Raw genomic sequence first — 24971 nt, 5'->3', positions numbered from 1 at the left:
TATTGGACTCCACACGTCCCCTGCCCAAAATTAACACTTGCATGCATGTGGCCTCACGTCTCCACGCGATCACCAGCAACATGCGTGTATCCTTCGGATTCTACGATCAATCCGCGTGCCCTCCGTCTGCATCCATACATACGTAGCCCGTACGTAGTCGATCTTTGGACACCTCCTTTGACATTGCAATCACTTAAACGGAAACTAGCCATCTCCATTAGGGCAGTCCCAATGCAGACTCCACTCGTAGGGTCTAAATCTGAAAGACTCCATCACAAAAAACTATACTTCCTAATGCAAAGTGTGTTACTTTGATTTATATGGTCTACTTGTCTCTCTCACATTTATTCTTGATTTGTGTGAAGACTTGGAGTCTAAATAAGACTTGGAGTCTTGGTTTCTCTCCCTCTCTCTTCAATAAATATACTGTCACATCAGCAAAACACAATAAATAGGAGGCTTAGACTCTACGAGTGGAGTCTGCATTGGGACTGCCCTTAGCCACCATCGAATCAAGGACCAATCGCCGGCTTAGACTCTACGAGTGGAGTCTGCATTGGGACTGCCCTTAGCCACCATCGAATCAAGGACCAATCGCCGGCTTAGACTCTACGAGTGGAGTCTGCATTGGGACTGCCCTTAGCCACCATCGAATCAAGACTCTACGAGTGGAGTCTGCATTGGGACTGCCCTTAGCCACCATCGAATCAAGGACCAATCGTCGCCATGCTCCACTTTGCGTCCTGTCCCTCCCCCGAACAGCTTGTGTGACTTTGCGCGGTGTGGAACATGCCCATTGTACTACTTGTTAGAGTGCGCAGCGGAAACTGGCCAGGCCCGCTATACCCACGAGCCAGCGTCCTACTAGGCTTAGGTCCACACTGGAGCCCAACCAACCAAGGTCTCAGGCCTAACTCAACCCAAAAGACTAGTCTATTGATTGATGACTGCCCCACTTTATATGTTGGGTTCTTCCAACATCAATTTTCGATGTGGAACTAAATCTAACATATATCTGCGGAGCATTCTGTGAACTTTTACGAATGCATTGTGCAGGCAGAAATAGTGACCAGCTCTGTATCAGTTATTAACAAACATCATGTATCGATTTGTCGCCTGGGAGGTGACGACGATAACTATCGATAGCATTGCAATGCAAAGCCACGGCACTAAATTTTTTGAAGGTCCTGACTTTATTTTTTTTCACTCACTATCTGCCGAAGAAAAGGCTACTCGCTCTCGACTATGGACTGGAATGGGCTAAGAAGCCCAGCTTAGCTAGACTCATGGGCCAAGGCCCCTACTGATCCTCTCTCCCAAAGAGGAGGGGGGAAAAAGAGGAGAGAAAAATTGGCGCGCTTTGCACGGTCTGGCGGGAAAACAATGACTGCCATCCCCATCCGTCAAACACCGAAACCCCGAATTCCCTCAGAGCTCAGATCGATTCCTCCCCTCGCATGGAGCAGGAGCGCCCACCGCCGGCGACAAAGAGGGCAAGGCCCTCACCTCCGCGAGCCCAAGACGCCGCCGCCTCTGCAGAGGACCGGCTGAGCGCGCTCGACGATGCCATCCTCCACGCCATCCTCGCCCGCCTGCCGCTCCGCGACGCGGCGGCAACGACCGCGCTCTCCCGCCGCTGGCCGCGCGTCTTCGCCACGCTCCCGCGCCTGCTCCTCCACCCCGCCACCTTCAACCGCCGCGGGTTCCCGGACGAGGGCTGCGAGGACTACTGCGAGGACCCCGCGCGCTGGATCGACGCCCTCGACTCCGTCCTCGACAGCCGCGCTGCGCCGGTCGCCGCGCTCGAGGTCCACGCCAGGTTCATGTTCCAGTTCCGCGAGTGGTTCCGCGACGTGTTCCGCGAGCTCTGCGGGAGCGGCGGCCTCCTGGAGCTCACCATCGACAACACCAAGCACTCCGAGTCCGAGCGCTACGCGCTGCCCACACCTATTTACAGCTGCACCACGCTCACCTCGCTGGACCTCTACAACTGCCGGCTCCGGGTGCCAGGAAAACTCACCGGCCTGCGAGCCGTGCGGTCGCTCCGGCTCCGCAACGTGGTCGCCACGGACGCGGACGTCCGTCGCTTGATCTCGCGGTGCAGCGCTATGGAGCATTTGGAGATTCAGGACATCCGCAGGGCGCGGAACATCGTCATACGCTCGCCGTGTCTTGAGAAGCTGGACATCTGCTCGGACCGCCCGCTCTGCATCTCGGTGAAGAGGGCGCCACGGCTGGACACGGTGGAGTTGAGTCTCTTCTATTATGGTTGGATGATCCGCGACAGCGACACCATGTACTCCGATGAAAACTACTCATTGTTCGAGATCAGGAAGATGGCAGAGAGGGAGAAGCAGATAGACGAGATCGGGAATTTGGTTACATTTATTGGTGGACTTGGCTGCACCAAGAAGCTAACATTGAACATGTGTACTGAATATTCCAAGGTCAGTTTGTGTTTGCTCGACGCCCATCTTTTAATTTGTGCTCCTCAAATACTACTCCCTTTGTTTCAAAATGTAGATCATTTTGACTTTTCTAGATTCATATATTTTGTTATGTATCTAAACATATGTTATATCTAGGTGCATAGCAAATACTATGAATCTAAAAAAGCCAAAACAACCTACATTTTGGAACAGAGGGAGTAACATTTTGTGTTGTTATGCCGCGTTGCAGCATGAAATTTAGAGGTGTGAGGTACATCTAAATTGTAGTTTTCATGATGTGATCCACATTATGTTCCTTTGTTCCACCAAACTCCACTGCTCATAATTTCTCAACTTGTTTGAATGATAGCATATTACACATCATTTTGCTGTGTGCTCATGATGCGCATATGTTCCTGTTAGTGCTGGGGCTTCACATTTAGGCAATCTCCTCAGAAATGCTAATTGATAGCCAAGGACAGTCATTGGAATATACTTCAGAGTATATATTTTAGAATAGGATGCAACACAAGGGTTATAGTGCTACCTGTCTAATACAGTAGGCGTGAATCCTGAATGGCTGGAGCAGACACGGCTCTCGCATAAGGGGATCACCATTAACTACAAGTAAAAATCTTTTAGTTGATAGTGGTCTTGCTATAATTGCATTTGTTACTTGTATATTAATAGAAATTTGAAAAATTAAAATGGGAAAGATCTGTGAACTTTATTTTTATACAGAATTCCCTCACCTTGTATTAACTTTTGGTATAAAATTTGCAAATTTTATAAATGATGTACCAAAGAACACTCATTTAAATTTCATCATGCAAAGCCAATGGATTGGCCTTGATGTGAATCCAGTAGGTTAGATTGATGAAAGTTATCATAGTAAATGCCTCTCTTCCCTGAGCTGTATAGTTCTCCCTTGATGGAGGGATGTTCACTTCTATTTTTCCTGATTTTTTTTAGATCTCTTTTTACTTTGTAAAATTTGTACAGTTCCTTTTTTGCAATAAAGTTTAATGTTTTACGACCTTTAGGTCTTGAGCAAGGCTAAGGTATCAATGCCTAAGATATTGCCCAAGAAAAGCTGTTTGCTCGGACTGGAAATGCTTACCCTCAGTCTTGATCACAATCATGAAGCACTTGCCACCTTAATTTCATGCCTGCTGAACAGCTGTCCCAACCTCAAGAATCTCAAAATCATTGTAAGCCCCAAACAACTCATGTTTATTCAATTTTTTTTTTCTGCCAGCAGCTGCTCCTAAAATGCTTCTCTGTTGTGTTATTCGAAAGGGTGCTGCTCATGATGATCGTTGGGAGAGTCCCACGCCCTTAGCTGCAGAGTTTTGGGAGGAGCAGATAAATGGAGATCGTGTGCTGAATCACCTGTCAAGTATCACCATCTACGTCGATTCACTATTCGAAAACTACCCTTGCCTGGGTCTCTGTCAGTTCCTGGTGATGAATGCAAGGATCCTCAAAAGAATGAGCATCCATTATTACCGCTGGCAGCTCAAGATGGGGCAGGTGGTCCTGGTTGAAGCTGTCAGAAACGAAGTCCAGCTCTGGCCAAGGGCTAATCCGAATGTCCTGCTAGAGTTGTCTCCGGTTGATAGCCACCCCAACTACTGAGGTGCGAGGTAGCCATCAGATCAGGGGCTCACTTGCAGTCGTATACCTTTCGTAACTACTGCTTTCTGCTCAGTGCCTCTTTAGTAGTATGGACCTCTTGCTATCACCTTCTGGATTTTGTAATTGTGGTGGCTATTGTACCGACCAGTATCAATCTATGCTCTTAGAAGCTGTCATGGCAAACTTACGTTTCCAGAAAACTGAAACCCTGAAAATTTGATTCACGATTCCGTATATCTCTGTTTTAGTACTGCTACACCTTTGGAGGATTAAACGCCTGATTGACTGCATCGTGCACGTTCTGATCTGACTGATCGTTGCAGAGAATTCTTATGACTGCTCATGCATAATATGGGCCGTTGAGCAATATCGACTGACCTGCAGTAAGACAGAGTTGAGTTAGTGCTTCAGTTGATCCTCTCACGAGGCCCATTTGATCATTTGAAAAGGTTTAAGACAATAACGTGAAGAGTGGCTATATAAAATCATAATGCTTTCTGTTAGCTGTGGCGCAAGGCTGCAGCAGAGTAATTCTGGAGGTGGATAATCTACAGCTGATCGATCTTCCGTTGCTGGTTAAGTCATTAAATCAGGGAGCTAAGCAGGACCCCAGTTTTCTCTCTTAAAGTTTGTTTTGTTAGACGTGAATGCCGACTCGGCAGCACAGTGCTGCGCAAGGATGTCATTGTTACTTCGTTAGTAATCGTGGGAGCCTGGGAGAGGCGACAACCGGAGATCGTAATCATCCCATGGAAACGGAAATCATTTATCATATCATATTTTATACAGTTCGTGTTTCGTTCAACAAACGGGTTCTCTGAAGAAGAAAAAACACAATTCATGCGTATGGTTTTTCTTGAAGGCCATCAAATAGCAGCGGGATTGGGTTTGGCAGTTGGCACAAGAAGATTTCCGTTTTTTTTTGCGAAAAGAATATTTCCGTTTTTGGACGTCGATGCTTCGGCTCTTCTGTAGATGTAGGCCTGGTAGATATATAGAGAGAGAGAGGAGAGCCCAATTAAGGGCGAGAACGACTCTGTTAATTGGGCTGACATTGAGATGCTCAATGGGCCCTAATTTTGAATTGCAGGTAAACCCAGCTAAGCTAATCCCGAAAGGCCCGCCTGAAAATGTGTGTCAACGTAGCTAGCGATGCTCTTGGAGTAGTAGATATGATTATCTACTGATGACACGTCATGAGTCGGAGTTCGGAGGGGAAGCTTATCAGGAAGGAACCGAGAAGGCGACAGGACTGCAGGCCCCCCTATGGCATCTTTCTTCCAAACTGCGGCGACACTGGATACATCACTGAAAGTAGAAAAACCCGAAAGATATCTACCAGGACTAGCCCTGCGCACCGTCTTACCTCGTTAGCTTGGAGAACGCGACAGCCACGGGAGCCTGCTGAACCGAGACCCCCTTTTCCTAAAACCTCTTGACCAAAGATTGATTAGCAACAAGGCAGCATGCCACTAACAGATACCAAAAGCTGTTCTCAGCAACGCTGAACGTACGCTCTCCACTTGTTCCACCGGGCGACCGAGGCACAGCTTAGCTATAGGAGAGTGCAGGTCACGGCTCGCCGCAACCTCGCTTTCACGCTCGCGACCCATGCCTTCATGCATGCTTGCTTGCTTGCTTTGCCACTAAGCAACGCAGTGCATCAGTCCCGATCGTTGTTCTCCCTGCTGCGTTCGAACTTCGAATTTCCGGAGAAAACGACGCAGCATTCGGAAGAATACGAAATGGCTACCCCGCGCCGCGCGCGTCAACGCCTCTTGATGAAGATCCACCCTTCCCCTTCTTCCAATCCTCGATCTAGAGAGCCCCGGCCCGTTGGCCGTTGCGGGGATAGACAGATAAGCACCGCGCGCGGCGCGACTGCTGTGCTGTGTGCTGCGCATGCGCAGGTGCGCGCGAGGCAAGCCAGTAACGTGCCGAATTTTGAATGCAGCAAGCAGCGTGCCGCGTCGCTGCGGCCACTTCGTTGGTCTTCGTCTCCGCCTTGCGGCGCCTGGCTGGTGATTAGCCTCTCCATCCGGTGCTGCTGGGACCACGAGCCGGGTTCGTTCCACCGCGGCGCGCAGCGTGTACTAGTGCTCGTGCAGTCGTGCTACAGTGCAGCGGCGACTGACCTTGGTCAAACAAAGTGCGCGCTCAGAGTCTCACTCCTCCACGTGGGTTACAGGCAGCCATGCATGTTTGGGAGCAGACGGTAATTAGTAATTATGCCGGCCGAATAGGTGGATGCGTTTAATTTCCAGCAAGTAGCCGCGCGTGTAATTTGAAATTGTGAATTGGGCAGGTGAACGAGCTTCGCCCACACCTCGACGCGCAGGGCGATCAGCCGGCTAGCAGGTACAATGACGTAGCAGTACTGTGCCCCGTTCTGTTCTGGCAAAGCGAAACTTCTCACTACTGTGACATCGTAGCCCAGTAGTATTTCTATTTTTCTACTACACAAGGTCCTTGTACTGTGTAAAGTGACAGTACTGGAACAGGTGCACCAGGTGAAGCTGGTCAATGAAAGCTGCGGAAATCGCATGCCGTATGTTGCTATGGCTTCATGCCTGGCTGGCAAAAATGCCGGCGCCAGGACACCGAGCAGTGGCTATTCGGAGTTTTGGACAGAGCAGCAACAGCAACAGCGGGCGAATCACGTATTCACGCCGCAGTTACCACATCGCAGATTCGCAGCTTCTAGCTGGAAGGAGTAGGAGTGAACCAGGGTAGAGTAAATCCAGGCCCAGGCCCCAGGTATTAGTAAAATATAAAATTTAGCAGCAATGTACTACGCGGCTGGCTGGCAGATGGACCAAGTCGCCGCTCGGTCATGGCAGTACAGCAGAAGCAGTGTAGTTTTTGCACCGCCATGGGGGAATAGTCAGTAGAGTACGGTGCATTTGCATAGGATGCCCTCCAACACCGCCGACATGGGATGCGAGCACCGATAATTAGTCTGGGCCGCAGTGCCGCTCAGTATCCTAATACCGATTCACCTTTATGCAAGTGCCGGCTCGTTTTCGAAATATGCAATGATTTCTGAGTTTGCCCTTGGTCAGACCACTAAGAATTTGACAAATTTATATTTTTGCAGTAAATCTAACAATGTTCATTTGATATCGTGGTATTACTGTTTTTGTCTGTCTATAAACTGTGCTGGTACTGCCGTTCGGATTGGTTTTCTTTTCAAAAACGAAGAAAAAAAAAGCCCAATGTTGAACGCCCAACTGCAACAGATCGAGTTTCACTGTGGTCCGTAGTTCCTACTACCACCAGGCATGTGAGGCCACGTCGTAGCACGTCAGATAATGACGCGTACGTGCACAGGAATACTAACGCCACGCATGACGCCATGCCACTCCTCGATCGCCTCGCTCGGCCACTAGTTTGTTGGCTGCTGGTTGGTTCCCCTCGTTTCCACTGCGCAATCACCAGCTCGGCTCCTCGATCCGTGCGCGACAGACCACGTCTCGCTCACTCGCTGTTGCTCTTCGATTGGGCGTCCCGCGTGGTGTACCGTGTACATCACGTACGGTACGCAAGTCAGCAAGTGTGCGCTGTGTGTGGACTGTGGTGTGTGCGAGAGCCGTTCGCCACCGACGGCGAGCTGTGCGATCCCTATTGCTCCGTACTCAGTCGGTCAGTCTTGAAAAGGAGGTGTAAAGAAATTCTATTATTAAGTTTTTAGCATGTCAAGCAAAATGTGAAACTACAACATTCTAAAGCGCTTTGACGTGTACTTCCTCGTCCCAAAAATACTAGTCCGCCTGGAATTTAAAATTTGTCCCAAAAAATAAGTCACCATACTCTATTTAGAAAGTGCATATGCATACAAGAATCAATTAGTGTCAAATATGGATAATATATAGGGACAAACATAGTTATTTTAGCTTCTTATTAATTTGTCTTAAAATTTCTAAGATGACTAATATTTTGGAACAAAGGGAGTATACTTGTTCTGCAGCTATTAGATGATTTATGTGCTCCGTGAGAAAATAACGGTCAAACAATAATTTTGAAGACTTGGCTAATATAAATCTCCCCTAAAGGAAAGAGTAGATTAAAGCAGAAATTACATGTTACTTGCCCAGATGTACGTGTCATATGCACGTATTTAATTTTTTTTCCAATGAGCAATAATTTCAATTTTTTAATTCCAAAAATAATACATATCTTTCTTTTCCTTCCATAAAACGATGATGTCAATTATTATCCTTCCAAAACAAATAACGACGCGAATTATGGGTGAGTGCATGAAAAGGAAAGTAGAGTGTGTGATAAAGAAAAATAATATGAGGGTACAAGAGGTGGGTAGATGAATGCTTGGTGTAAAAAGTATTAGGATTTTAGTGAAAACATTCATTCTATCAATTTCGTGGGTCTATACCCTTTTTTGTCAAACTTTTAGTATGACAAGTGGGACCTCCGTGAGGGGTACGGTGGGTCTAATCTTGTGGTGAGAATTTTTTTTAATTGTTTCAACTTTTATAGTATAGATATAGATATACATTTTCGACGGATGAGGGAGCTAACACAACATTAACCAAGTGTTAAAAGTTTTTTTTGCGAGAAAGTGTTAAAAGGCTTGACCCTTATAGCTTTGTGGTGTGCTGTACCTTCTCACTTCTTTTTATGTCCTGTGAGAGTTTTAAGTTGCAAAACTGTTGAAAATGTAATGTGTATTTTGGCTGAAAAAACCCTAGCTATCAATGGAATTCTGGTGGGGATGCTCTCCCCTCCAATGAGCGGGAAAAAAAAAACTTGTTAAAAGGCTTAATAAAGCAGGGACTGTGCAGACACTGCACGTAGCTGTCCAACTATAACTACAAAGCATGTTGCAGTTAGCGCTAATCTTCCGATCTACGGGGCCCGAGAGACGACCGCGCGACACAGGAATTTTTCTATATGACAAAGCCCCGAGGGGCGGCGCGGCCAGGCAGGCCACGTAGGCCGGAAAGCATCGGCCGTCGGATCTGGCGATCCGACGGCAAGTCACAGATAGGGACATAAATTTTGCAAAAAAAACCCAAGCTTCGATAAAAATTTTTATATGACAAAGCCCCGAGGGGCGGCGTGCGGCCAGGCAGGCCACGTAGGCCGGAAAACATCGGCCGTCGGATCTGGCGATCCGACGGCAAGGCACAGATAGGGACATAAATTTTGCAAAAAAAAACCCAGGCTTCGATAAAATGAATCCAAAGTCCATCAATTTAATGAAAACCCCCAGACCTTGTGGAGCCTTACTTTTAGTAACCGTGCCGTACTCCGTGAATTTTGTAAAAAAAACTCCCGGACTTTGTTAAAATGATTCCGAAGTCCATCAATTTTATGAAAAAACCCTTGAACTTTTCAGTAATTGACCGGTACTCCGTGGACGCCAAATTTACCAAATAACCCCCGCAATCTACCAATTTTACGAAAATCCCCCGGACTTCTTGCAGTTCAATTTTTTTTACCAAATCACAATACAACAACAAATAGAAGGAGGGCATATTTCTGTGTGGCAAAGCCGCGCAATGCGCAAGCTGACACAGGCCACGTCGGCCAAAATTATTTCGACCACCCGATCGCAATCCGATGGCTAACCGTTGCTGCCGACATTTTGCGTTTAGACCCTTGCATTTCCAGCAAATAAACCCACGATCCTTACCTCCAAAAATATCCTCGATGCTCGGCACAAGCTGAGACAGGCCACGTCGGCCCAAATTATTTCAACCACCCGATCGCAACCCAATGGCTAACCATTGCTGCCGACATTTTGCGTTTAGACCCTTGCATTCCCGGCAAATAAACCCGCGGTCCTTACCTCCAAAAATATCCTTGAATTTCCCACGCCAAACCAACGAAACACAGTTCTATCCTACCACATGAATTTAGACAAATGCTAATGAAAAATATATTGCCACACGGAATCAAAGAAAATTTTTTCGCGCAAGGGCAGACCGGCCACGTCAGTAAAAAAGATTCCCACCATTCGTTCCTAAATTGACGGTACATGTGATTGGCCGTTCCATCGTTATCTTTGAAGCCTTGAGACACGAATGGTCCACGCGTCAGCTCTCCATTCGGTCACTGCAAAATATCTGAATCTAGAACTCTCGACTGGTAATTTTGGTGGCCTCCGAATGGGTGTGTGCTCTACTGCAACGACGGTAGTGAAGCTAGGCCGGAGAGCCACGCGGCGAGTTTGGGCGGGCCGCCGGGCACGCCCTCGACGGGTGCGGCGAGTTCATGCCGTCACCGGCGAGCGACCCGGCCTCGCTCCGGTACGCCGCGGTGCCGCAGGTCGGGCGTGATAGCCGCGCATTGCATGGTGAGGAGATGCCCAAGGACCGCTCCCGGCCGTCTTCGACGGCGAGATTGAGACATCGGATTTCAGCTACTATTTTTTTGCCTTTTTGTTTTAAAAATAAATATCCTATTTCTATTTATATATATCCATTTGTCTATACATTTACTACAAACCTCTATATAAATTTATATTGCCAAACGCAAACAAGTAAATAAATTACGCGCTTGGTGCGCGCAAGGCACTCGTATATTATTATCTCCCTCGGGGCGACACGTTGCGCACACGCCTACCGTACCGGTCCATTCAGAAAACAGGCCGGACGCATGCAATCAAGAGCCTGAACTTAAAGCACGCAGTTGCTTGTCCAGGAGTAATGCATAAGACCTGCTACTCGTCGTCCGAGCGCTTTCAGATCAGATCCGCGGACGGAGCGGCCACCGTACCAGCCGTGTGCAGAGAACACAATCTTCACATGGGGGCGGGCAAAAGAAAGCGGAAGAAAATGGCGCGAGAGGATCGGATGCCACCTCCGGCCAACCCCGTTGGTCGGATCGGAGCTCCAAACAGCGTCGCCGCCTTAAACAACCGGATCGCGTCTAATGATAGCATCATCTGCCGACAATGACGGCAACGCAAAAGCCTATCTCTACTACTAGCCCTTTTGCGGCCTCTCGATCATCAGTTGCGCTAGCTTAATTAATTAGCCTGGGCGATAGATTGTCTATAACCACTGCCAGCGCCAGGTCAGTCGGATAAACCCTCGGATATTTTAGCCGCGACGCTCGAGGGCCACACCTGGAATAATCTGACCTAATCACCTAGACGAGAGGTGGTTAGAGATCAACTGAAGCCAGAGCACGCGCGCATGTGACGTGTAACTAACCGGCTTACGCGTGCTGTGACGTGGACGGGTAGCCAGATATAAAAAAAGTTACAGCATATAATTAAAAGTTAAAACTACGTGCACTTTTTTTTTTATTTCTGGGCGATATGGAACACATGGGCGCGGCGCTACGAGTGCAGACGAGACGATGAGCTAAGGACCTTTTGGTTCATGCATCTATCTGTCGGTAGCTATCCGTCCATCGTCCATCGCATATCGTTGGAGGTGTCAGGTGAGTGGCCACATAAAATAAACTTGCTCGCGTCCGGCCCATCCGTCCATCCATCGAGCTGGAGCCTGGAGGTGTGATCAGACGAGATGATGGCGGAGAACAGGAGGCACAAGGATCGCGTGGAGATACGGGGGGCATGGGCGGCGCGGCGGGGATAAGGATCAGGATCGGCAGATGGGTTGGTTCTCGTTACGGGCTCCGTGTTTTTCCTTTTTCTAATGGCCTGTAGGTACCTGAGCTCGAGCCGCTAGCCCGCTAGGGGCAGCAGAAATTGTGGCAACTGGCCACTGCCCACTGGTGTGGAGCAGTAGGCTGACTACTGGCTTGGCTCGCCGGGTGAAGCACGGACCAGTAACGGACGAACACATTGCGGCGGCCGCCGGCAAGTTGGCGCACGTGAAGGCTGGTCCCGAGCCGAGCGAGCGACGTGTTCTCTTCCTTTAATTTTGTTCCAAGCTTTACTATCTGGTTCTCTGCGCGTATTTTGCTGTTCTTTTTACGATCTCCTCCTTTTGCTTTACGGCGGCTCTCCGTGACCTTTCTTCGCGTCAATGAATTTGGCCGATGAGGTCAGGCCGGGGCACTAGCTGGCTAGCGGGTGATGGCCGAACACGGGGGGGGGGGGGGGGGGGGGGGGGACGCGAACCAATCGGCGTCGTCCCGCCTGGCGGGCTGCGCAGGCCGCACACCACGGCGCGGAGGCGCATGGATGGAGAAGACTTCCGAATGATACCAAGGGTTGGTTGCTTCAAACTGCCGTCGTACGAACCGCGTCGTCGTCCGTGACGCGGCAGAGAATCCGGTCGATCCGATCTTTGTTTTACTTTCTTTCTGGATGGAAGAAGGGATTCGCGGACGTACTTCTGCCGCTGCACGGCTCCAAACAGACGGCACCAAAGTTGCTCGCTTCGCCTGATTCCTCTCCAAACCAGTAGCAAAGCATTAATTATTTGGACCTGCTGACCTGCAACCGGCGGAGTAATCAGAAAGATTACTTTTTTAGGTAACTCGAAGGGTATGCTAAGCCCCGAGTAAAAAGATAGCATTACCGGATTAGCCAGTGTATCTGAACTGAACGAAGAGCGTGCAAAGCCCCCGAGTGTTTTAAATGTATAACTACTGGCGTATCTGAAATCTGAACGAACACGTTCCAAAAAAATAAATAAATTCTGAATGAAGGCGCGTGTTTTAAATAAGCACAATAGTGAAGGCAGATTAGCACTTGATTTTGTCACGGCCTGGCACCGTCGCTTTCTGTGAACCGAACGGAACGGAACGGAACGAATCCTGATTCCTGAATCCATCAGCAGCAGAGGGCGGCAGGGTGGGGGCGGGTGGGAGGAAGCTGATGAGAGACCAGCGATCCCTTTCGCTCCCGTCCAAATCTTGCAACTGGACCTGCACATACACAGCCCCAAGTTTCATGCACCTCCGGCGGCCGCATCATTCCATTTCCACCTCACAGCTCCGGCGATCTCTCTCCCCCATAGCCGGTGGTGGCCAATTCTGCCGGGCACAGATTCTCAACAGCGCAGATGTTTTCGCGTGAGCTTTCAGATAAGGAAGGAAAGAGATGCCGCGCATTGTCTTTTCTGCTCAGGCGATTCCTTGTGTATTCTGCAGGCTCGCCTATCTGAAATACGAACAGAAAACCAGAGGCTCCGTTCAACGAATGGTTGTGCTGTAATGATGCGGCTGAGCACGAGAGATCGAGAAACAGGTAACCACTACCGGCCCAGCTGGGACAGACAGCAGCTTCGTCCTTGTGAGCTAAGCAAAGGTCACCAATGCGCCCCACCTCCTGGCCGATCCGAGATAAACAAGTGGCCGTGGAACGGACATGTATAAGTTGTCTTCTCGACCTTATCGCCAACACAGTCGGCGCAAACCAACAGCTAGACAAATCGCAGATAGAATATCACATCTCTCTCTCTCTCTCTCTCTCTCTCTCTCTGCATTATTAGGAAAGACAAAACAAATGGTTGGATAGATGGGCACAAGAGGAGATAGAAACAGTAGAGAGAGAGGAGAGCGCAGCAAGCCGCAAAGCCAAAGGAGCCATGGCCAATAGCAATGTCAGCGGTCAGCACCCGTCCAACAGCTGCAAATTGTTTCAAGAGGGGGTGCACCTGGGCAGGGTCCACACTTCATGTGAACTCCACGCTCCTCCCTCATCCACCTGCCCCCTCATCCGGGCCCACCCTCAACCTCAAGCCCCATACCGGGGCCGATCTGCCATGGATGGCCTCATGACCTTTTCCCATCCTTCCCTGCACCATGGTGCTGACTCGCCGGGTCAGGTGTGAAACATGGATTGGAAGCTAAGCTGCCTACCTGCGAATCCTCTCTCTTTTGTTTCCCATCCCACCGATAAAAAATGGAGTAAGATATTTCCTGTGTGTGATGTGTTTCAGGGCATTTTTCTAGAAGCAATGGTGGTAGCTTTTGCGAAGATAGTAATCTATTCTTGGCAACATGTGGAGTGGCCGGATCTGCAATGACTCAGATAGAGATGACTTGGAGTAGAGGCCATGGAAAGACTCGGTGAATGGCTCGGAATCTACGACCGCTAGGAATAGTCCGTGATGATAGGAGTACGTGCAAATGGTCCTCGTGGCCCGGCCGCCAAAGTTGACACTGTTCTATTTTTCAAAAGAAAAAAAGAAGTCGACACTGTTCATCCGGACATCTGGCTTATTATTTGATTATTCAAAAATAAGAAGGTAAATACCGTAAATGTTAGAGAAAAGTTTGTCTCTGGAGTTGCGAGATGCAATGTGGCAATTCATCACTTGGGCTACTGCATACGGCTTGCGCGCGCCCTGAGCATCCAGATTTTCTATGTTCTACTGTACGCGTGGAAATTTCTGTACTGGCTAGTCTAACAGAGAATATATAACCATCAAAAGATAAGGTAAAACTAGAAAAGACCAGTCAACCTTGCTCAGTTCTAACTTCTTCTAGACAATGACGTATCGAACTCATGCTTGCATGATGGCATCCCCATTGGAAAAGGCCTTTTGGCATCGCACATAAAGCTCTCTCATCATTCCTAATTTTCCACTCCTAGTCAGGAGGACTTCCTCGTTCATCCTATTCCACAGTGAGCATCTCTCTCATCATTCCCTCCCTTCTCATGGTTGGCAGCACACACCATTTCCAATCAGTAGCTGTTCCCCACCCAACAAACCACGCAGCGGTAAAAAGGTCACCGGTTTAGACCGACCGGCGCACCAAGTCTCCCCTCCAGTTTCACAGTCCTCGCACGCAATTTTTGCGAGAAAATTATACGGTCCGATCCGCCTGCGTGAGGCGCCAAGTTGCAGCGCGTCGCCGTCGCCACTTGACGTTCGACCGGGCATGGCAAGCTCCCGAGCAGAAACAGCGAGTGGCAACAGATCTCTGACCAGATTTCTTAGGCGCGCTGTTGGTCACTTCGCTCGTGTACGCCCCTGGGTCCCTGGTGACATCCAGCTCAAACCAGAGCCCTTCGCGCATCCATCATGAGTGGCGAATTCTAGATGCAAGTTGCATGCACGCGCCGACTTATCAAGCAAATGGTATCAACAACTGCTGCTCAAGGAAATGTTTATCGTTATTAGGGACACATCTTTAATTTGTTTAGCCTGAAACCAACAAGCAAGGTGCGAAAGAATGGTGTCTCGAATGTAATGTGTTTAGCCCATTCATTCCCATCCTTTCAAGCAGGGTAGAGCCAGCGCACGGCGCCCAAGCTCTAAAAGCTGGCATGTTTTTCTCCATGTGTGTATTTGTATGCTGCATCGTTCCAAACATGCAAGGTGGATTCCAACTGGATGGAGTCAAAAACTATCATAAAATGGGGCCTAACGCAATTATGCAATGGATTGTTTAGGAACGTGACACCGTTAGACAACGGCTGAGGACACTAAGGGCTCATTTTCTAGTAGTGGTATTTCTAGCATTTGAAATTTGTCACGCAAAGAATGCATCTGTAGCTTTTGGACCAGATAGATTTAAGTGCATGCACATTTAATTGTCTATTTTTTTCTTTAGCGAGGTGCATGTGCATTTAATTGACAGATTTTTTTATTTTCCAAGATGCATTTTCCCTTTCCTTGGTGCAGGCACATTTAATTGTGTGACTTTTTTCCTTTCAAGGTTTGGTTAATCAAATATTTGGTTGATTAAGTGTATTGGTTAGGGGCATTTGAATAATTTTTTTATGACTACTAGTATGTCTAAAAATTATGTAAATGCACTCTTTGTGGGGTAGAGAAAGTAATTTGTTTGTAAATTTCTAAACTTGTTTTTTTGGGACCACCAATCCTCACCTCATTATAACATCTTCGCAATTGCTGTAAATTAAGCTAGAACTTCCAAACAAGTAGACTTAAGCTGATGCTTATCTATTATCTTAATACAACAGTATTAAAAGAAGTCATCACGTTTGCCGAGAGGGCCTATAAATTCCTACGTTAATCTAAAAAAGAGGAGAACCTAGACCATTGGATTTTATGAAGATCCAACGGTCTATATTATCCCACATTTGCATATTATATTAAAAATATCCACACACGATAAAAAATTGTGTATTTGCTATTGTAGTCGGACACCTGAACTAGGACTCGATTAACCAAGAAAGATAGCATGGTTCGATTCTAGGCAGGGTCATGCTAGGACTCGATAAAGGCAGGACGATCAAGGCAGAATTGTACTAGGACTATAAAAAACAAAGGTAGTTTGCTTATGTTTCTAGGCAGGATTAAAAAAATAAGGAAAGATCACATCATAAAACATGTCCGTTTCTAAATACATCAAAGTTTGGTTCCTCAGGTCCAAGGCCGCCTCTGCCACGCATACTCTCACGCTCGGTATATAAATAGAACGCTAAAACAATTGGTACAATTAACTTTGTCTTGCATAGTTCTTCCTAGCCGAAAGAATTTCTCCATTGTTTTTCAAACAGATCTCTCAAACAACTGGCCCAGGAATGCATCAACTAAATAACAAGTATAGTGTTAAAAGAAGCCACCTTACTGAGAGAGTCTAGAAACTCTCACGTTAATTTAAAAAAAATTGCACCATTTAATTTTATGAAGATCTAACGGTCTGTATTATTCTAAAGAATCTATATCACATAAAAAATTATATTGGATTAAAATTTTGTATTTCCTATTTCCTATTAGACTCGGGCTCCATTGTTTTATTACACTCAGACTCTATTGTTTCCGATCTAAAAAAAGACTCCATTATTTTTGTGCGAGAGTGTTAAAAGAAGTCACTATGTTTATGGAGAGGATTTAGAAATTCTAACGTTAATTAAAAAAGATAAGGATATACTCCCTATGTATAGAAAAAGAATGTTGTTTTGGATAAAGTCTAGGTCAAATATTGAGAATATAAATCATGAATAACTTTTAAGTTATTGAGTTTGAAAAAGTGAAAGCCATATGAATAGATTTTTAAAAAAGCTCTTTCATAAAAATATACATATATCACTTTTGATCAAATATTTTTTATAAAAATAAGCAGTCAGAGTTGTGCTTTGGAGATCCTGTTACTATTCTTAAAGTCTTCTATTTTCTATATGGAAGGAGTACATTGTTAGATTTTATGAAGATCTAACGGGCTAGATTAACTCGAAGAGAAATTTTTACGTTAATCTAAAAAAGCAAAGGATTTACACAATTAGATTTTATGAAGATATAATAGTCTAGACTTATTTGAAGATAAATTTCATGTTAACCTAATAAAGAGAAGGATTTAAACGGTTAGATTTATAAAGATCTAGAGGTTCATATTAATTTAAAGAATCCATATTTAAATAGATAAATTAGAAATTAAAAAAATAGAATAGACCAAGCTTATAACGTCAAAGATTTTTCACAAAAGATATGGAAATCTATCTTTCATCCATGTGCTATTCAAGTCAAAATGTATTGCATTAGGAAATAGTATTATTGGTTTTTCTCAGCGCCATGGGAATGGGTCCCCTTAGCTCTGGACAGATCGGGGGTAGATAGACCCAAGGCCATTCTATATATATATATATATATATATATATATATATATATATATATATATATATATATATCGGTGTATATTATTATTAGGAAATAATTTGATTTGCAATTTTGTGGACAAAAGTCATACGCAAAAAGGGGAAAATTATCAATCGTATGGCAGGGCATGCAAATATATATATCGTATATATATTGTTGCCCCCCAAAAAAAAGTTGTCTTGGCCAACAACTAGCATCAATGAATCATGCAAAAGTTTTGAAGGGAAGAGCAACTGTACATGAGTGGTGATATGATCTAAAGAAACCAACTCTGAATCAATATTTGACATGGATATACCTAATTATGGGTCGTCCAACATGATGAACCTTACCCATCCGTAAAATGCCATTCCAACTAATATGTTGGCCCAGTTTGGATAGAAATTTTCGATCGGCAATAAACAATAGGTTGAATAGAGGTCGAATTTTCTTACACAAAATCCAAAAAAAACTGGCCCAACCTGAAAATTGTACATGAAAAATTGGGTTTAACCGAGTCCGATCACATATCGGGCTAGGCTTGGATAAAAAAAATCCGACCTGGTGGTCAAGTCGGGTTGAGTTCGGGCTGAAGAGAATGCCGAGCTTTTTTTTTACCCGACCCCTGATTAGATATGTATGACCCCAGATCAAGTATGTATATTAAGTTGCGGACCATCTGAGATGCATCTTCATTGACTAAAGTGTAGTGGGCAGAACCTTCTTGGGTCTAAATGTAGCAAATGGAACGAGCACAAGGGGCTATACCTTGCTTGCATAACAACAAATTTATTGATGCAGCCGCCGCAAAACAAGGTGAGCATGTTTAGATCTATTGTAGCAATTGGAGAGATTGGATATGGAAAACAATGAAGACAATGTATCCACCACTCATTAAGTTTTTGACTAATATTCAAAAACTAATTCTAATGATCTCAGGGTAGTGTATATTAATCCATTCATCTAAATCTTATTCTTAAAAAAATAAGAGTAATTTTTAACCGTAACTAAAACTTTTAGACAAAAATATTCACTACCAGTCAATCAACAAATATATTTCTATTGAAAGTTTAATTTTTATATTACTTTCAATAAATACCAAAATTATGTTTCTACGTGAGGTATTCTAAAAATTTATATGCCACAAAATATTATGGTGGGAAAAACATAGATGCTACCTTCGTCTAGGATATTGGGACAAAACAATTACAATGACATCACAAACAATACTATTTGCATAAATTTCTTTTAGAGTAGAATTCAAATGTGATTACATCCATTCAAAATTATTTACAACTTTAGTTTTATCGTAAGTGGAACATTTCTATTCACTGACCAGGATTGTAAAATATATTAATTCTTATAATGCCACATAAATACACTATAAATATATATATTATGATAGATTTAATGAAACTAATTTGACGTTATAGATGTTGTTACTATATTCTATAAATTTAATTTGAATTAGATTAGTTTCAATTAGAACAAAGATAATACGTATCTAATAAAGTGACTAATAATTTAGAATAGAAACAGTAATATAGAAAATATCAAATATCTAGCTACCCGCGCTATTTGCGCGGGCCACCTTGCTAGTTTCAACTTAGTTGATTGTAGCATTGGCCTCCAGTCCGCGAGGCATATTCTTCCTTTGAATGGTAACTTCAAAACTACATGACCTTTTCGAACGCACGTCTTGAAAACTATCGTGGCATTTTGCAGAAACGACTAATAAGTACTGTACAGATGAGGAAGATTGGTCCATGACATTTTTATTACATTTAGTTCACATCTGAGCTAGATTCCACGATAGCCTCGATTCAGAAACGACTAATAAGGAATGCATCATAAACCTAAAAAGTGTGACCGTCTATGTTTGTACAATTCAATGGCAAGACGAGGGACCGAAAGGGCGACTAGAGGGGGGTGAATGGGAGCCGATTCAAATTTCTTGCGAACGGAAAGATCGGCTTAGTCCCGAAGTACACGCCCAATACTAGAGTCCTAGGCACAGTGTGGAGTGGTTATGGTGGAGCTACACCGACACAAGAAAGCCCTAGGAACAAACAAGATCCAACACGGAAGCAAACACCGAAAAGCAGCACAAGAACTAGCACGGTATAACTCACCGGTTGATCCGACGCTTGAGTTTGAAAGGCGTCGGTTCAACCGACGAGCAGAGCCGGCAGCAGTGAAACACTTTCAGTAGTATCACCGGTTGATCCGACGTGACCAAATTTGTTCACGTCGGTTAATCCGGTGAGACTAAACCGTCAACACAAGAAAAACAACGCACCGATTAAACTGACAAAATCAAATCCCCACGCCGGTGCAGTTGTCCAGAGAGACCCCAAAATGGACTTTGTGAACGCCGGTTAAACCGACGCTACGAAAAACCTAAACGTCGGTGCAATGTCTCAACAACAAAACCCTAACACATGAGACTCCTACTCACCGGTTGATCCGGCGTGGGTACTTTCAAAACGTCGGTTCATCCGGTGATAGAAAAGATTCTGTTCGAATTCAGAAACGATTTTCCAGTCCGCACGTCGCCCAAAAACTCGATGATCGAAGGATCAAATCAAGTCCAAATCTCACCAAAATTCGTAGGCACGATCACAAAAGACTTGTGAACATGACCACGGAAGGAATCGACGAATCACTCCATGGTTTGGGAGGAATCGAAGAAATTCCGAGCAAGATTGGGATTTTCTCAAGAATGCAACAACTTAGATTAGGGGGGACTCGTGATTCCGGAGGGTATAGCACTAGGCTGAAGGTTTTGAATCACTACAAAGAGTCACAAAATCATCAAGAATCAAGCCATTAACTCGTGCTCATGAATCGACAAAAGAAAATCGAAATTCAATCAAAACGAGGCACAAGATGAACAAGAACGAGATGAATTCAAAACCCCGGAGGGCACAAGGAGGGAAGGGCCTCCTTTCCCGATCAATCTCAGTACAAAATCCTCAAGAATCCATGCCTCTAATCCCTAACTCTAGAGAGAAGAAGAGAGGAGAGGGACAGGGAGGAGAGGGGCGCCAGGGAGAGAAAGGGGGCAGCGTGCTCACCAGGCAAAAGCGGAGAGGGAGAAGGGGGTATTTAACCCCAACAACTCTCAACCCAAAAGACTAAACTACTCCTAGACTCAATTAGACACTAGAAAGCCCGTAGGGGCAAAACCGGAAAAATATACATGGACTCATCCGACGATCGAGGTTCTTTCTTCGAGTCGAAGTCTTCTCCGCGATGCTGCCGTGTGGATGAAGATCCAGTCCGCGGTTTTGGAGGGTCCGCGAAACCCGGGTAGGTGGCCGGTTTTGAGAAAACCGCCAAAACTCCACGCGCGGGAAGATTCCCGCCTCCACGCCAAGGCCCTGGACGCCGTTCCCGCCTCGGCCTTCCGACGGCCCTAGACGCCGCCGGACGCCCGTCACCTCCTCGCCCGCAGCGAGGCCCTAGACGTCGTCGACGCCCGTCGCCTCCGTCAGTCCCGAGACCGACGTCCATGCCTCCACGACTTAGCGGCTTCAACCGCCGTCCGCCTCCTTGGTTTTGTGGCGCAAACCAAGAAACCCGCCTTCAGTCGCCGCTTGCGCCCTCGATCCAGGAGTGGACGCCACAGCTGCCGCCCGGCCTGAGCTCCTCCACGGCAACTCTCCGTCGACACTCAACGCCCGTGTACCTGCAACCAAAGACCAAGTGCACGATCACACCGTACGGTTGACAATTCACTCATCATAAGCAGGATAGAGTACTCAACATTTCTCACAAGAAGCAACAGTGATTCTCCTATGCAGGAAGTAAGGCCTCCGATGTCGTTTTGGACTATTCTCCCAGCAGGTGTACCATGTCTCCACGCATCTACCACTTGTAGATAGTTACCAAGTTGTTTCTAGTAGTAGTTTCTAATTCCTGGCCATTCCCATCAAAGAATTTTCGTGTTGATGCTATACCCTTTGTACCCCTCGCCTCCATAAGCTTCTAGAGGAAGGTCTACCATGGCAGTCCAAGGGACCGACAACCAACAACAACAACGATAATAATATCGTACAAGTCAGCAGCACACATCTGAAAACACACAACCCCAGACGTTTAGCACACAAAAATAATGCCGCATCCTCGAGAGCACAAGGCCAAAAGCCAGGATAGGGAGGGATCCAACGGTGACATGGCAAACCAGCGCCCATGGGCTGCCTGTGCCAAGCCAGCCTTACTCGCATCATCACCCGCAACAATAACAAGGGAAATCTTTTGTTAATTTTCGCGTAGAGGCTGATGCTATTTCTATATTGCTATCAAGGTAGGGGAGTTGTCTGCCCCGCAGCCCAGGTCACCACATCACCCGCCGAAACTAGCAGCTACCCACGGCGGCCGGGGCGGAGCCGGTGACTGACGCCGCCGCGCGCCCCGGAACTTCTACTTGTACACTCCACGATAGTATAGGGCCGGCCCTTTGTACGCACGCGCATCCAGCGCGGCAGCAAATCAACGACGCGATATCTCCAGGCGCCGAACGCCAAAAAATTATCACGGAGGAAGGAAACAGACCGGGGGCAGGGGCACGGCCGCAAAGGCGCAAAACCAAACCACCTGCCCACCCACCCACCCTTTCGGGTTTCCCCACGCGGGCACGGGTACGGCGGTATCGCTACGGGCTACGGGCATGGCGTGGCGTCCGTCCCCCGCAGAGAAAACTACGACGCGACGACGCCCTCCGAGTCTCAGCCTCCAGTCCACCCACCCGGCCGCCACCGATGCTATATATCCCCCGGCTCCCTCCCCGAACCCCCCCAACTATCCCTACTCCTACGCACACTGCAACACCTCCCAGTCCGCAACAGAAGCGGTGCAGGAAATGGACAGCGCGAGCAGCCTCGTGGTGGACGACACCAGCAGCGGCGGCGCGTGCACGGACAAGCTCAAGGCCCTGGCCGCCGCGGCCGCCGAGGGGGCGACGCTGGAGCGCATGGGCAGCGGCGCCAGCGCGGTCGTGGACGCGGCCGAGCCGGGCGCCGAGGCGGACTCGGGCCACGTCGGCGCGGGCGTGGGCGTGGGCGGGAAGCTGCCGTCGTCCAGGTACAAGGGCGTGGTGCCGCAGCCCAACGGGCGGTGGGGCGCGCAGATCTACGAGCGCCACCAGCGCGTGTGGCTCGGCACCTTCGCGGAGAAGGCCGACGCCGCGCGCGCCTACGACGTCGCCGCGCAGCGCTTCCGCGGCCGCGACGCCGTCACCAACTTCCGCCCGCTCGCGGACGCCGAACCGGACGCCGCCGCCGAGCTCCGCTTCCTCGCCTCGCGCTCCAAGGCCGAGGTCGTCGACATGCTCCGCAAGCACACCTACTTCGACGAGCTCGCCCAGAACAAGCGCGCCTTCGCCGCCGCCGCCGCCGCGCCGACGACCTCGTCGCCCGCCGGCGCCCGCTCCCCCTCCTCCGCGCCCCGCTCTCCCGCCGCCGCGCGGGAGCACCTGTTCGACAAGACGGTCACCCCCAGCGACGTGGGCAAGCTGAACCGCCTGGTGATCCCGAAGCAGCACGCCGAGAAGCACTTCCCGCTGCAGCTCCCGTCCGCCGGCGGCGAGAGCAAGGGCGTGCTCCTCAACTTCGAGGACGCCGCCGCGGGCAAGGTCTGGCGGTTCCGCTACTCGTACTGGAACAGCAGCCAGAGCTACGTGCTCACCAAGGGCTGGAGCCGCTTCGTCAAGGAGAAGTGCCTCCAGGCCGGCGACGTCGTCGGCTTCTACCGTTCCGCGGCCGCCGCCGGAGCCGACAGCAAGCTCTTCATCGCCTGCAGGCTGCGGCTCGGCGGCGTCACCGCCTCGACAGCCCCCGCAGCGGAGCCATCGTCGGCGCCGGTGGCGAAGGCCGTGCGGCTCTTCGGCGTGGACCTGCTGACGGCGCCGGCGCCAGCGGAGGCCTTGCCCGGGTGCAAGAGGGCCAGGGACCTGGCGGCGCCCCCGCAGGCGGCGTTCAAGAAGCAGCTCGTGGAGCTCGCGCTAGTGTAGATTAATGCCTTGCTACCGGGCGACCGATCTCTCTTCTCCCTAGCTAGTCCTTTTTTTTTTTGCTCGATCGCCAAAAACTCAAGACGGTAGCATCACCGAGCTGAATTAGTCCCCTCTCGGCGTCTCTCCTAGTTGGTTCGTTCGTTAATTTACTTTTCCATCGTCTTGCCCGTTGCTTCCGATGTAAATCTTCTCATCAACTGTATACTACTAATGGAGAAAAAAAAACAGCCCTAGAAGGCTAGAAGATGATCAACTGACACAGAACCAGCAGCAACATTCCGAACAGCATATGGCTAACCCCTTGTACTAGTACACTTGTGCGTCGGTTCAACAAGAGACATCTCAAAGTTTCAGATTCCAATTAGCGCTAAGTACCCTTCAGAATTTCGCAGTTTCTGAGATACTACTATGATTATGCATATGACGTGATGTGATGTGCTGAGCTGCTGCTGCAGCTATAAACCACACCCCACAGGATAGAGATTGCGGGTGCGTGCATATCGACGGTGCAAAAGGCTCCGGGCAGGGTCGCTATCTGAATCTGATGGCAGGCCAGTGAATAGTGACACTTTGATAGTTAATTACGGTGTCAAATAAAATCAACTCAAGAACCCCGCGCTAGTGACCCTGAAAAATCTAACGAGGTTTTTGACCGTGCGATTAGAGGTTGGGTACTGTAGCATTACTGTAGAAAATCAACAATTAATTATCAACATTAGATTCGTCGCGAAAAGTTACACCCATCTCTGAAAATATTTTGCAAATAAACTTCATTTAGCACAATATACATGCGAGATTCTTTTGTAGCGCTAGCTAGCGCTTTGAAAACAAACGAGGCTCTGGGCGCATGCAGGCTCGCTGACATTATCTTCTGTAGATAGATATGCTAAACTTATCAGCAACAGGGAAAGAGGAGCAGTGCTGACTCCTGCCTTTGCCAGGGATATGCTCGCCAATACAGATCGGAGGGAAAAAATAAAACAGATCTGGAAACCAAACAATAGTAATATATATGCACCGACTGGGTGCTGCCCCTCTTTCCTTTCTTTTTTTAGAAAATATATGTTCATATACACTCTCTGGATTCTCTGTTGCACGCATCGCGCGCTCTCTCTCTCTCTGGAGATCTACCCGCGCCACACCACGTAGAAGTAGAAACGAGCGTTGGGTGTTTTCTGCGTAGTAGGCTAGTAGGTAGTATACACGCTGATGGATAGGTGTATCACAGGCACGCATGGTCTGTTCTGCCGTTTGGTTGTTTAATCGCCGTCAGCACGGCACACTAGTTTCATTCGCGCATGTGCAACACATTGGCGCCGCGGACGGAACCAAACAAAAAACGCCTTGCTTCCCGGGCCGCCGCCGACGACGTGACTCCAGCTCACCGGGGGGCCATCGGAATCTCCGGTCGGCGCCCGGCCGCGCGCACGAAACAGATGGAGGAAAAACCAGCCG

At 47.8% G+C, this 24971-nt stretch overlaps 2 protein-coding genes across 2 annotated transcripts; both read left to right on the top strand.

The window, feature by feature from the left end:
* The first annotated feature begins 1400 nt into the window (after nt 1–1400).
* On the top strand, nt 1401–4301 carry LOC120707698 (F-box protein At1g60400-like). The gene is made up of 3 exons (XM_039992667.1): nt 1401–2447; nt 3473–3640; nt 3729–4301. The coding sequence occupies exons 1-3, from the start codon at nt 1458–1460 to the stop codon at nt 4065–4067; spliced, it is 1497 nt and encodes a 498-aa protein (XP_039848601.1). The 5' UTR covers nt 1401–1457; the 3' UTR covers nt 4068–4301.
* A 17990-nt stretch (nt 4302–22291) lies between these two features.
* Nucleotides 22292–23783, top strand: LOC120707697 (AP2/ERF and B3 domain-containing protein Os01g0693400-like). Its single transcript, XM_039992666.1, has one exon. The coding sequence runs from the start codon at nt 22365–22367 to the stop codon at nt 23511–23513; it is 1149 nt and encodes a 382-aa protein (XP_039848600.1). The 5' UTR covers nt 22292–22364; the 3' UTR covers nt 23514–23783.
* Nucleotides 23784–24971: the final 1188 nt, after the last annotated feature.

Source organism: Panicum virgatum, chromosome 5K (assembly GCF_016808335.1).
Source record: "Panicum virgatum strain AP13 chromosome 5K, P.virgatum_v5, whole genome shotgun sequence".
In the NCBI taxonomy this organism is placed as follows: domain Eukaryota; kingdom Viridiplantae; phylum Streptophyta; class Magnoliopsida; order Poales; family Poaceae; genus Panicum; species Panicum virgatum.
Note: the sequence above shows the minus strand (reverse complement) of the source record. Positions and strands in the feature narration are given on the sequence as shown.

Bases quoted from the DNA above. Each gene is read 5' to 3' on its own strand.
- LOC120707697 (XM_039992666.1), top strand. From the start codon at position 22,365: ATGGACAGCGCGAGCAGCCTCGTGGTGGACGACACCAGCAGCGGCGGC.
- LOC120707698 (XM_039992667.1), top strand. From the start codon at position 1,458: ATGGAGCAGGAGCGCCCACCGCCGGCGACAAAGAGGGCAAGGCCCTCA. The intron at 2,448-3,472 runs GTCAGTTTGTGT...TACGACCTTTAG, and splicing joins TGTGTACTGAATATTCCAAG to GTCTTGAGCAAGGCTAAGGT. The intron at 3,641-3,728 runs GTAAGCCCCAAA...GTTATTCGAAAG, and splicing joins TCAAGAATCTCAAAATCATT to GGTGCTGCTCATGATGATCG.